This window comes from Rhopalosiphum padi, chromosome 3 (genome assembly GCF_020882245.1).
Source record: "Rhopalosiphum padi isolate XX-2018 chromosome 3, ASM2088224v1, whole genome shotgun sequence".
Taxonomy (NCBI): Eukaryota; Metazoa; Arthropoda; class Insecta; order Hemiptera; family Aphididae; genus Rhopalosiphum; species Rhopalosiphum padi.
The window spans coordinates 11,480,075-11,495,332 of NC_083599.1; the positions used below are offsets into that span (position 1 = coordinate 11,480,075).

The 15,258-nt window shown below is 26.0% G+C and overlaps 1 protein-coding gene across 1 annotated transcript; it reads left to right on the forward strand.

Annotated features, from left to right (window-relative positions):
* The first annotated feature begins 2,240 nt into the window (after positions 1–2,240).
* LOC132924794 (33 kDa inner dynein arm light chain, axonemal-like) lies at positions 2,241–12,753 on the forward strand. The gene is made up of 5 exons (XM_060989238.1): positions 2,241–2,342; positions 6,322–6,556; positions 10,130–10,275; positions 11,752–11,949; positions 12,718–12,753. Exons 1-5 carry the CDS (start codon positions 2,241–2,243, stop codon positions 12,751–12,753), a joined length of 717 nt encoding a protein of 238 aa, XP_060845221.1.
* The last annotated feature ends 2,505 nt before the right edge of the window (positions 12,754–15,258 follow it).

Below are 15,258 nucleotides of genomic sequence, written 5' to 3' on the forward strand. Positions count from 1 at the left end.
GTATCTATATTCTATATTGATATGTGAAAGGAGAAGTCTTGTTATTATCAAATAATATAAATTATGCAATTTTAAAAATTCTTAGTAAAATTGTGTAAAGGATAATTTCGTTTAGATGGGTATTAACTCTTTAGCCCCAGGACCCAGATCCATCCTTTTGACATTAATCATAAAGTCATAATTATATTATATAAAATAATAAATATCACATCAATATTTTTTTAACCATTGAAATATAAAATATACAATGACATTATTTCTTTACCCTCAAAGATTTTTTAAATGTCTCACCATCTAAATTTACATTGATTAAAATTAAAAAAAAAAATTCTAATAACTACTTGTATTTGTACATTATATTTATAAATTTAATTAGATAAAAATAAAAATATATTTTTATCAAAATTGTTTTTTTGATCTAGTTGGGCCATCGTAGACTTTGGACAGATTTCTAGTTTTGTTTTTATTGTTTGTTAGAGATTTCTAATATTCAATCACCGTAAATGTCAGTTATTATTGTCAATAGCAGTGTCAACTCCCAAAAATAATGACTACAGAAATACCATGAATATTCAACTTGTAAGTTGTGTCAACGTAAAACGTGAATATGTTAATAATAAGTAGCAAGCAGTAAATGCTTAGACTAGCCGCTTAGAACGTGACTGGGAAATTTGCCTCTATAGTATATTTATATCAATTATAAATGTAAATAATATTTTAACGTATGATTTAACTTAGGTATACTTGCATACGAGAACTAGACATAATCAATGTGAATCACGAGATTACATTATGGAAGTGACCAATGAATTTGCATTACACAGTAAATAGAAATAATCCAGCTTATACATATCATCTTTGATAATATACCTAAGTATAATCTTTAAAGATATATTGACAAATGACAATTTAAAAATAATCTAATGGTAAAACAATTTTTGAACATCAACCGCTGGTGGTACTTTAAACAACAACAAAAATTCATCCGATCGATTCGCGGTAAACTAAAACAGAACTATATACTCGTATTATATTATTGGTATATGTTGTACCTATGCACGTGGGAAACGGGACGTGGCGAATTCGATACGGCCGCAGGGTGATTCGATCACAACGTTCACGACGCCGCTAACACCAGCACACCATCACCGCCAGCTGGAGATATCGATTTGCATACAATTTTTCCGCCTAGCCGGTTTTTGGCGGTTCGATAATAACGCACGCGGTTTTGTTTCAGAATGTAACAATATATTATTATCTGTTTAGAAAGTGCCATAATCTACAGATCACTGTTTGTAGTCGGCCGAACTTATTTTGGTACCTTAAATGTCGACGAGGTGAACATTTGCAGTATATACGGTGCAGCTACACGCATGTAGTGTGCATCATGGCTAAATTATTTAGCCATGTTGCGCAAGATAATTCAGTAGCTAAACTGAGTAATTTTTATTATTATTTTTTTATAGCAGTCATTATCTATCCTTCAGATAAATAACTTGCCAATAATATAAATCCAGACGTTTAAACACTGTACAAATAGTCCTTGGCGATTTGTATAAGTGTGTAATTAGTGAAAGTATATTGATTTAGTACTATCCGTGCAAAATACTATAAGATCTCTTTGATCCCGATGCTTCCAATTAATCAACTTTCAAGTTATCATCGGTTACACTTACACCTATGCGCATAACAGTTGGTTAAACATCAAAACTGATTAATTATAAAATAAGTATGTATATGTCATATTATAATATGCATATATGATATTATATTAAATATGTACACACATATCAGTCGTATATATAATAAAACCCTAATATCTCGTATTCTCGTGAATACACACTATAATATTATTTGATGGAAGCGATCGGCCACATATACGACGAGTATCATTTTTAAGTACTCAATAGTTGTTCGTGTTCGATTAACTTAAAAATCATCATAATCACTTTCATATACCTACTATAAAATAGTATATATAAATATTTTTACTTATTGGCTAATTAAGTATAACTGTAATAATATATTGCTGTGGAAATAATTTATAATATTAATACATTAATATTTGTTTAGTATTTTAAGTTATAGTGTTTAGTGTTTCGGTTTTAAAAATACCTATACATGTCCAGTCCATTCGGATATTATTATCGTTTAAGCCAATTTATTTAAATGTTCGTATACAGTGGCTGAATAAATTGAATATATTTTATACATTATAAATTGGCATTGTTGTTACGAAAATGGAGGAGACGAACGATGATGATAAGAACTGCAATAATATAGTATTTGATGTGAAGTTGGTCAAAGGTAGTGATCCAATTCTGATAGAAGGCGATGACGAGGTACGAGATAATATTATTGTTCGCGCATATTAAAAATCATTTTATATTATGATTTGTTTTAATTTTTAAGTGTAATAATTACAAATTTCACAACTATTACCTTTTGAGAGTCAATTTTTATAACAATGATTGATTATTATTCGTCAACATTTATTTGATGCAGAATAAAATAACAATAATTTATGTTTACTGATGTTTAGTATAAATAGTATAATATTTAAAAAGGATTTGAATGTTAAACTAAATAAGTATAAAGTACATTAGGTATTAGGTATTGTTCTGATCGGGTATTCAATATTCATATAATCATATTATATGAATATAATATATGTGTACCTATTAATTATTGTACACAGGGATGGGAGAATCACTGAAAAAATAATTAGTTATAAAATACATGATTTAATTACTTACTATTATCAATTACAAATTAAAAATGCCAAAATATAAAAATTAAATATGAATTATGAACTATTGATTAATACTTTAAATTAAACTCCATAGTTGTAATTTTTCAAACTTTTTAAATTGTTTATCACGATAGTCTTAATCGGTAAAGTAAAATTTTAAAACTGGCAAAAATAAACAATTTTTCTATCAAAGTTGATGAACAAATATCATTATTATATTGAATAAATATTGATAAACAACTAAATAAACATTTTAGCGTATAATTTTTATCATTAAAAAATTGAATTTTTTGTATTTCGGTACTGTTTTGGGATTCTACAGAAGATTGGCCAAATTTCGAAGTCATATATTGTATTGAAAAACTTTCCTCGTCATCTTTAAACTGGAATTAAAATTTTCATTAACAACAATAACAAATTATACAATGTATTTGTATTCTTCTTTTATAAACTTCACTGATATCTTCTGGAATCCAATGTATTTTAAACAAAATATGAAAAAAAGAAAGCTAAAATACCATAATTTGTTTCTCGTAACAAGTTTTGAATCTATTTATGTGATTTGTCACATAGATATAGAGAAAAAATTAAACTAGAGATATAGCTCAAGTTATATTTTTTAATTGTTCAATCTGAATTCTGAATTATTAAAAAAAAAAAAATTGATTTAGTTGACCACAGAAAAAAAATTTTTTTTAATAATTTTCAATTAGGCATTTTAAATTTCACAAATGTTAGTAATTAACCACAAATTACGAATTACTTTAAAATGATATGAGTATGATTGATAAATATAACAACCCTATAACACAATGGCACGATTACACTGTTTTCGTGATTGGCTGCACATAATTTAAGCAACGTAAGCTCAGCAATAAGTATAGTCGCGACTGCTCTAGTAATACATAGCCGCTTGTACGTGACTATTGATTATATAGCAAGTAGACGAATCAATTGGCGTAATAAATATTATATAGAAAATATGGGTTAATATTATTATTATTTCATTAAAATGGCCGTTGTTAAAATATGTATTATTACGTACACGATTGTTTTTTTCCGTAATATAAACACTGTACACCGAACAAACACGACCTTATGAACATAATTTAAAAATGATAATTTGCATATTGCAATCTTAATTTATTCACTCGGTATATCATATGGCAGTGTATGTTTACAGGGGTAATATACTAGTGAAATAATTAATTTGTGTGTGTGTGTGATCACTCATCGGATGTCCGTCTGCTGTTTATTGAATCGTATTTACTCTTTTATAAATCTCGTGAACTGTCTGCTCGACCACGTGTGTTGATATAATCACGTTTTTCATAAACTTCGAAATTCGTTGAATCGATTGCAAGATAAACAATTCAACAGATTTAAATCTGATCAGTAATACTGTAAAGAAAATCGGTATTTATATTACCGCAATATAATCTCATTTCCTTTTAGGCGTTACTATGGTGGCCGCGGTGGGGCTTGTTGTCTCACATGGACGCAAAGAACCACCAAATCAAATTTTTTTTTGTAAATTTTTTTGTTTTACAAACGATTTTATTATAAATAACAATATAGCTCTGTTAGATTATTTTAAACTTAATTAATCAAATCAGAAGTTAAATATACTCATATAATGGAATCTAACCTACATGTTATGATTAAATTATAACGTATTTATTCGAATATTATTAACATCTTTGGCTTGAATAATTTATATTTTGATGTTTTTGGTAATTTTTTTGAATTATAATTTTAGTTATTTGTTATTTTGTTTCCAAAAAGTGATATAATTTGTGGTAATGTATGAAAAACATTATAAGAATACCACGTGATAATTAATAACATGTATATATTTGGGGCTGTATTTTACTGAAGGTATATTTTATGGATAATTTATTCAAAAAATAAACAATTTATTCCGCTTTTGGTTTGTTTACTTTGTTTTATATTCACAACTGACCATTTCAAACACAACGTTGTGTATGTAAAAATATAATAATCATACAGAACAAATAAAATAAGTGGCTACCTATGCGAGTAAATAAATTATTTAAAAGATAATATTTCATATGGGAAAAAAAATAAGTAGCTTTATCAAGATAGGGAGAAGAGACTGGTTGTCGTATAAAATAAAAACACGTTAAGACTTAAAAATATGTAAGTGTATGTATATAATATTAAATGGAATCGCCTGTACAACGAACGAGTTCGGGTTTGGTTAGAAATCACGATGCAGGATCCTTTTTGTCAGACATTGGGATTGGACGACGTTAAATATTATGTTATTAGAGATCCCACCGGATGGCTGCAAAGACCATACATAGGATTACCACGACTGTAGTGTGTCGACTGCATGTCATGTCTTATTTTTCTCAATTCGACATCGCGTAGGTACGTCACTCAGTGCGGGGATGAAGTTTGTAATTATAAAAAAAAAAACCTCAGACCACATATAAATTCGATATTTATTTATTTACTCATGAGTATATATATGTTATATAATATGTATATACTTTTTTATTAGTTTTTTTAACTTTGATTTCCATCATACATTATTGTTTGGCAATTAGGTATTATAGATAATTATAGATTTAGATGATATATACTTTTTCCTCTCACTAACCTACGTGCACCACTACATAGCTATTTGCCTTTAGCAAATCCAATTTTGTATTTTACATTTAGCTTTTTTTAAATAATAGGTGTTGTTTATGGACCACCTCTCCGCTCACTACCATCAAGCTATTTGTGACCTTGATCATTTTAAATTTGACAATAATTAAAAACCATTCATTTTAAAATATGTGTAACTGTTAAAAGTTTGAAATTTCCCTCCTGAACAATTGTATACTTTGAGGTAGTACTCACAACACTTTTTACATTAAACAGATATTACAATTTATGTAAAAATTTATATTTACAATTACTATTTTTTATATTTAATTACAATTTTTGGTACATAAAAATAAAAAAAAAAGGACTTTATTAATAAACATTGCGTAGTAGTTGGCTAAATTACAATTGTCTAGACTGACTAAGTGATGCATTAAAATTAAATTATAATATTATCATATGGGCGCGCTGCACACCAGGTATGCAGGGTATCCCACTGCATACTCAACGACTCTAAGGAAGGGCTTCCTTTAAAGGTTCTTTATGTTTAAAGAACATATTTATATGTTTATAAAATGCTTATTTGTAAATTATAAAAACAAACGGTTACAATATAATGATTTGAAAAAATTTTACTTGGAAGACACAAATATATATTAAAAAGGTTGCAGAGAAGTTCGGGATGCTATATAAATATTTTCTTAAAAAAAAATTACCAATAATTTATTTTATTTTAATGACAATAATATTTTTGATTTTATTATGGGACTTTTTTAGAGGGAAAGGATCAATATTTTGTATCGCATACTCCGACAATGAAATCCGCGCACATTATAATATTATAATCTACATCACCGCCGGTTTTTTTTTTATCATAACAAAACCTGCGCGTGTGTGTAACGAATAACGATCAAAGATTATATTATAATATCTGTCGCTGTCTTTTGCATCAGGACAATGAGTGCAACGGCTATCCACCTGGATACAACAAAATATTCGAATGTGTCTATCCGCCAGAGGAATGGACGGAAAACGGTAAGAAGTGGCGGCGAGTCGCATCTACGGAGTCAGCCGACCGACATCAAGTGTTGGTTCTATCCGAAAGCCTCAAATTTAACTTAAAGTACTGGAATGCCATGATGCACGGAGTGTGTCCGGTCAGGAGAGAATTGTTTACGCAGTGTTTCAGTAAGTCGTGATATAACGTCGTCGTATAAAATAACAACTCTTAAAAACAGTTTTGTGTTCAAATCAGTTTTTTTTTGTCTAAATATAGATAATGTATCTTATTATCTAAACTTAATATAATTATCTATATATAGATAATAATTTAAATAAGTTTAGGTATTTAATAATTAATAATTTATTATAATTTAATACTTCTTATTTTTTTTATTTTATTCGGTCCACAATAAGACATTTAATATAATATACTATCACAAAAGGTCCCGCCTGTAAAATAAATAAATAAAAATAGATAGATTATGAAAAAAATAAATCTATTTAAATAGAATCGATATTATTTTTTTTACATCTTATTCCTATACAATAAAAAAAATACGAAAATGAATAGTATAGTATTAGTTTAGTTTAAATCACTAACAATTAGTAATACATGTTAAATACCTTATTCAAATGACTATGTAAAGTTATCTTAATTTCTATAATTCCTATACTATACTTTCTGTGACAGATACCAAATTGATACCAATACTGTCATTTACGAGTATCTAATTAAATGTAGCTATTGCACAACGTTAGTTATAAGTTTCGTTTAATGGTATAAAAACATACAATATATAAATGGTTTTTAAAATCCGTCGTTATTCGCTAGGAACAAAAAACTGTTTTGGCTTTAAAAATATTTATATAACGTCATTAAAAATGTAAAACATACTCCTGTTATATCTAATACCTTTGGGTTCTATATTATAACGAGTCATACGGACATAATAGTTACATGTTATTAAAAATTAAAATTCATTTTTTTCAAATGTTAAGGAAAAATTTCATTTATTTATAGAAAAAAACCCACATTTTTTTTTCCTTCTTCTATTTCTTGTATGGTATTTTCTTACTATATAATAATGTGAAAAACTCTCATATATATACACAGACAACGACAAAAAACCAAAATACATTTATTGATGTCGTCCAAATAATAACGATGGGTCATCCAGTTTTTTTTTCACAACCCAGTTATTAAACATTAAAATATTATTTTTACTCGTCGATACTGTATGGACGGTATAACGTATTCGGTTGGACGTTAAATTCTCTATCAATATCATATTTCTAACATTTCCTTCTCGTTTTTTACGGTAACTTATTTTCGCCTATAATATATTTCCACTGGTGAAATCATCGTAAGAATATATAGAGCTATATTATTATATCTAATATTCTCACCCCGTCACCGATTCGCCGTTTTCGATTTCTACCATAATACGTTTTTTAGATGGATTCGATATAGGTGCCGCGCGAGAAACCCTTTAATTATATTTAAATTACCGAGAGGAATAACTTATTATGCTAGTAATATATATATTATATTGCAAAATGTAATGTGAGTTTTGCTGAAATTACAATTTCATTATTCGAGAAGTCATTCGATGATATGTTCGGCATAATAACTATCTGCTGCAGTAAATCATTTTACACGATTATTTTCCAAACACGCTATTGAGATCATTCTCATTTTTTTAATTTATTTATTTATTCAAATTCTGATTTTTTTTAAATTTAATTATACTTATCTTAAATACAACATTTTCATATACTTAGATTTCTTACGCCGTTTAAGGAGAATTCTGAAGTGTTGCAAACTTCTTTTATTGAAATGATGATTGTCACTGTTTTTACTGAAAACATTGTTAATAAGATAATTTTTTGAACATTTTAACGCGTATAAATCGAAATTCAAACGATTTATTTCTAAATTATTCAGTACACTTTATGTAGGTATATGTAATATTTAGTCTAGTACTCATTTTACTTAGAAAAAATGTATAAATACTCTATATTTACTCGAAAACTAACGAGTCAATGAGTTTTGTCTATATTTTGCGTTTTGGCCATAAAAAGAAAACGAACAGTAAACATATTATTTTCATTATTATACAAATTACAAAAACTAACACTGCAAATCTATACTTAAACTCTAAAATTGTTAAAAATCATAACAATTAATAGAAACTGTAGACTATTAGGTACTATGGTTATCAAATAAACCAATCCATTATTATTAATGTTTGCTATTTGTAATCACTAGCTAATCCATACTAATCATGTATATCAATATATTATAAAAAAATATTATTTTTTTTCACAGTATCATCGAAATATTTTATGAAGAGTGAAATTTTAAATTTTTAAATTTTTAAAATTTACAATCCTAATTATTGTGTATGCGACTAAATTTTCTAACATCCAGCCGTGGTCAGTTGGCAATCAGTTATATTTTAAATCTGTCTACTAACGATGATGTGGTATTGAGTTTTTAATTTATTCATCACGTCATTATAATATATGTAACAATATTATGCACGCATTGTAATTTTCAATTATTATATTATCGTTTTCATAATTTTGTGTATTAATTCCAATATTATTATTATAACGAAATGTATTAAATATACAATATATTATGTCTTGTGCACTGTGCAGTCTCTATAAGTGGTCAATATTAGCGTTGATTGTCTTATTAAAAAATATAAGAATATTATTTTGTCGTGGATTTTTTTTTTAACTTTGTAATATTAAGTATGTTGAATATATTATAATATAACGAATAACATGATATTAAATCTAAATGTATAGATCATAATTTACATAGTATATATATTATATGGATGCAGGAAATGAGAAATGCTACTTAATATTGTTTTAATAGCTATTATTATAACGAGTAAAGAGTAAACTATACTTTTACCTCACAAATACAAATCAATGATAACTAGATATATTCCTAGTATTATACAATATATTGTATTAAATAATAGTTAAAAAATATGCCTAGTAAAATTTCACGTACCTGTTGTTATTGCCTTATTGGTATATTACCTGTTATCGAATTTAAAAACAAAAATTACATATACATACCTAACATATATATAAGATGTCAAACACAAATCATAAACTACTGAACAGTGTCCACATGTAATTTAATAACCATTAATGGTTACCGCTTTTACTACATATTATTATATAGGTACACCTATATTTATTTTAATTATTTCAATTGTTGTTTTTTCATAATTAGTCGTTAATAAAACCTACAAGTCGTATTCGAACGGTGTATGGGGCTTAATTTTAATAGTATAAATTAAAACAAAATCGTTTTAAAAAAAATACACAATCATGTGTTTTTAGTCAGGTTTATATTTCTGAATATCAATTTCTTTTTTTCGCATTTTGTAATGGTACATTAAAATTTAATTTATAATGTACAACTAAAGAAATTAAACACATTAAGTTGTAAGGAAATGTCATGGCTTCCGTTTTATGTTTAAACGATTAAATAATAATACATAATTAATACTAAAACTGTTTTATTCTCCATAACCGTCGTACTCATCTACAATCGCTGTAATTTTTCCGTTAGTGTGTAACGTAAAAATTAATTTGTATGCGTATGGAACTTCACACGTATACAAATTACTATTGATTAACTAATAAATATAATCATTTTAATCCATTTTGCAAAATGTGTCCGTATAAAATGTAGCTCATTAGAAGTTTTATTATGTTATTATGTTATAGATGAACTGATACGACAAGTGTGCGTAAATAGCATTGAGCAAGGTGAATTGTTAATCAAAATTCGAAACCAATACACCCAAAGCATAATCGACCATAAACGTTACTATGAGAGCGGTTTAATATTTAGAATTAAACGTGCTTCATTGGTAAGTTAATGTTGCGTATAATCTGTTCGTCATTCTCACTCTCTTTCAGCTCTCGTCTATTTAATCTCATGTATGTTATAATTTATTCACGTTTATAATTAATATATGCACGTAATTAGTAAAAAACCGCCAAATATGATGAATATTACAAATAAAGACAGACTTTATCAAATAGATTTAAAAAAATATATAAATCAAGCAACTTATTTTATACCTATAATCTAGATATTAGATATATTATGTATTTAATATATTCCATTTACACGCATTCTTTTACCTACTAAACATTCATATACATAAGACATTTCTAAATACTGCAGGTAATAATACATAGCATTGTAATACACTAATAACAATAAAAGTAATAACAAATAATAAGTATCGAATATGATGTTAACAAATGAAATACATATTATTTTAATATTGTATATAATAATGATACAGAAATAACAAGTAAAAATGCATATTTCTATGTCTATAGAGTGAAACAGATATAACTGGCAAATTAAATAAACTATGCAATCGCTTATTAACTTTATTCTTATTAATCTTTTTCTATTTTTTAAATGAGATGAATATGACTATAGACATTTATATTTTATTATTACTTATGACTTTATATATATATTAAACCCTAAATAATGATAAAAACAAAATTTATTAAATAATTAATCACATCTGTCAGTTGTTTCTGTTACACTCTGTATATACCTGTAAAATATAAATTACTAGCTGAATAACCCGGCTTTGCTCGTGTGTTAAATAATCGATTCGTATATAAATTGTTTTTTTATTATAATTAAACTATTTAAAGCCTAGCCATGTAATACATAATAATTCTTATAATTTAATTTAATTTATGATACCTATTTATAACTGAAATGACAAATAAAATGAAATTGGAAATAATAAGAGTAATTTACTCGTAGGAGTATTTAGAACAACTTTGAAAAAAAATCGTTTAATTAATTAAATGACACGCTAAAAAAAAACAGTAATCTTTAAAATATGCAATCCCTCATCCCCACACCAAAAAAAAAAAAAAAAAATGAAAAATCAGGTGACGTGGTGACACTCGATAAAGTATTTGGGACATCTCTGTGAAAAAAAAATTAGAAAAAAGTTAAATAGTATCGTCACAGAATTGGAGCATAAAAAATGCCTGTTCTTCTTTTATATATATATGTAAGGATGATCTATAAAATATTATATTAATGTAACTTTGTAACATTTTATACAATAGAAGTTCTATCATAAACCATATATATATATATGTGTGTGTGTGTGTGTGTGTTTGTGTGTGTGTGTGTATATACGAGTATTCGTTATAACAGTTATGTTTGAATGTGATTTGATTGTATTGAAATATTTTTAAAAAACGTATATTATTTCATAAATTGTAATCAAATTGTTTAATGTTTCAATGTTTTAACATGGAAGATGTGTTACTCTATATTGTGTTTATTGTTATTATAGAATGATAATAAAAATGAAATGGTAAAAAAGGATTTACATGATTTAGAAGACCAACAAATTGAATTAAGAAAGCAATTGAGTGAGGCAAACGTTAAGTATAAAAGATTAGAAATCAATATTAAAAAGGAATTAAATAATTTGAAAGATGCTCACCAACACGAGTTAAATTTTTTCAATAGGAACCATAAGGCATTAAAAGTGTGTATTCTTAAATGTTGAATTGAGTACACCATTAATTACTTAAAAGCTAAATTTAGAACAAATCTATATATTTTTATTATTATTATTTAATTGAGAAATGTTATTTGTTAATAATATTATAATATGAGTACTTTAGACTCAACGTGTTTTCAATAGTGATAAAATAGTGTAATATATACGAGTACAGTAAAAAACGGTTACCTTTAAGTTATAATCACTCTTAATGGAGAATATAAATTTATTTGTTTTAAATAATTATTTCTGACAAACTATTTTTCTTTACATATTGTGTGATTATAAAATAGCTAATATTTTTATTATTGCATTTTTTTACATTACAAATTTAAAAAAATAAAAATTGCAGTTAAAGAAAATTAAAAAAATACCATTAGTACAAATATATAATTAAATGAATGAAATACATTTTGTATTATAAAGATAATAATAGTGATATAATAAAAAAAACATATTATTTTAATATTTGTAGTACAATTACAGTTATACTTGCAAAAGTTTTCATTGTTGTAACCGATAACATAACAATAATCAATAATTGAACCTTGATACTCATTTTTACAAAGCAATAGTTATAATCGATTTTGTAATAAGATATAAATTATATAATACGATAAATATAGTTTATTTCTGACGGGACATCACATTTTATAATTGTTATATGTATACATTTTATATAAAGTTTAATTATACTTAGGTTTATTAATAAATGATTTAATATTAAATAATGCATATATGTTTTGTTTTCAGGATCAACTCGTAATGATACTATCAATGAATACATAACTCAACCAAAAAATAATAACCACGGTCGATCCAATGTACAATAATAATACGTTTATTAAAAAATGTAAATAGAGTAGAACAATATTATTTATAAATTTCGTAATACAGTAAATCAACGGTAAAAATGTAAATAAAGATGATTATACAATAGTTAATGTTTAAACAAAAATTAGTAATAATCAAGTTGCTTACATGAATTTAATCAAAATTACAATATGTTAAACCAGAATCACGTCGCCCTATTTTGCATGTACTCTGTACAAGTTAAACACTTAATCAATACAGCTCAAATCATCCGAAACTTTGATTACATTGTGAAACAAAAAATTCTATAAATATATGATTATCTACTCCTTATGGCAATATAATAAGAATATATGGGTACTTATTATAAAAAAATATCGAGAATTCCCTGCAGAGATACTGAGCCTTTTCTTATAGGGTAGCTATAAGCTGAACATGGTTTCAAAGAACTTTGAAAACAATTTAATCAACATAAAACACGAATTCTAAAGTTCAGTAAACATAATATTCTACTGCTAAAATACTCTCATATGTATATTGATAAAAACCGCATACAATACTATACGCAGTCATTAAAAAATAAACTAAACATTCAATCGATGTTGTCTTTTCTTTAAGTTACTCGGTTTATCTTCATTGCTTGATATTCCAAATCATGTGGATAGTCAGTTTTTATACGATCGCAATACTCGATTGTATATTATGCTGTCACTTACCAATTACCATCATTTACGCCTAATGAAAATTTCAAACAAATATATTTTACAATGTAGATGCATATAATATATACTTTTTATAGACTATATTAATGTCTCTCGTTGGTTTATGCAACTATACAATATTACAACTAAGGCTGGACTTGTGGGTCATACGGTCTTTGTTCGGACCACTTGATCGCGTCTACAGTGCTATAGTTAAATAAAAACTAGCTACAGCCAGATGAACTTAAAATTGATATTATACGGGAAGCCTAAGGTCATAACTCCAGGTTAAAATGCACATAAAAACACGTATGTTACCAGTTAATAATTGGTACTGGTAGTATATTTTTAATAGATTTGTACGAGCCGAACAACTTTAAACTTCAATTTTTAACACGTCCATAAATGGCTTCTCCACTCTCCGTCCTCAATACTAGTCAGTTTCAGTTTAGTACATAAAACGAAAAAATATAATATAAGACTACTGTATATGAGTAGGACGTATAATAATGTACAATATTGTGTACAGCGAGTGACGATCGTATACCATTTAAAAAAAAAAACATTTAACTGCGCACATCGTTGATAAACTGGAAAACGATATTTATATTTCCGCATCGATTCAATAAAATATCATTAATATAAATATATTTGTATAATAATAATTATTATGATGTGTTGTAAAATGCCATTGCGTCAACGGCCGTAAATTTAACATGTACCTATTTATCACTTCTTATTTTCTATTCTGTAGTTTTATTGTTCGTAAAAACCAATTTTATAATTTATTAGCATATAATAGACCTTTCTTTTATTATTCGTTTTTTTGAAGAATAACACTTGAAAAATGTACACTCACTTTGTTTATTAATAGGTAGGATTATGTAAGTACTAAATCATAGGTACAACAACATCTACACTTTACAAACTACAATCTATCAGATATCTGATTTTTACGCGAACAACGTAAACACATATAATAAACAATGTTGTATTATACGAGTATGATATACATTAATAGTAAAAATATTTTAAAGCTCAATAAAATATAAAAATAAATGAATATAGTAGAATTTTGTTTATTGAAATTATCTCGAGCGCTTTAAGCAAATTCGACATAATTGCCTATGTCAAAATTGTTAAATTGACACAAATTTTGGTTTTGAAAAAATAATATTTGTAATTTAGTGAATTACAAAAGATTTATCGTAATTATAGAAATTTTCTCGATGGCATGTTTAATACACTATGATTGAGCTTAGGCATATCTTGTAAAATTGTTATAATTTTTCAAAAAAAATAATATATATATTTATGTTATGTAAATATTATATAAAAATAAAGAAATACTATTTATTTGATGTGATAATTACTTAAGAGTGGCCCACTCCGAGTGGGTCTCCAAACTTATGGATTTTCCCCACCAAGCTCTATGATAGGTGAATAGGTATATTATAGTTTAAAATAATATTAACTTTACTAGGTATTTTTTTTTAAATATAGGTATATCTATAATTTTTAGAGCTCATTAATAATGGTTATTAAATATTTATATTTAAATGTTTAGCAAAAAAGTTACCTAAATAATATTTATACATGTGAGAATGTGAGTTTTAGTTTAAAAACGGTAAACAATAATAATAAGTGTTTTTGTAATTTTGTGTATATTTGGTTAAAAGTATTAATAAATATAGCCACTGTACCTACCTTAAAAGTTTTGCATTGACAGCATATAATTAGTATTTTAAAGATTAGAAATCAAATATAAATAATACTTTTA

What these genes read in the sequence shown, in the direction of transcription:
- LOC132924794 (XM_060989238.1), top strand. Translation starts at nt 2,241, where the DNA reads ATGGAGGAGACGAACGATGATGATAAGAACTGCAATAATATAGTATTT. An exon ending in ATTGTTTACGCAGTGTTTCA is followed by an intron (nt 6,557 to 10,129) that starts GTAAGTCGTGAT and finishes ATTATGTTATAG; the next exon opens with ATGAACTGATACGACAAGTG. An exon ending in GAATTAAACGTGCTTCATTG is followed by an intron (nt 10,276 to 11,751) that starts GTAAGTTAATGT and finishes TTGTTATTATAG; the next exon opens with AATGATAATAAAAATGAAAT.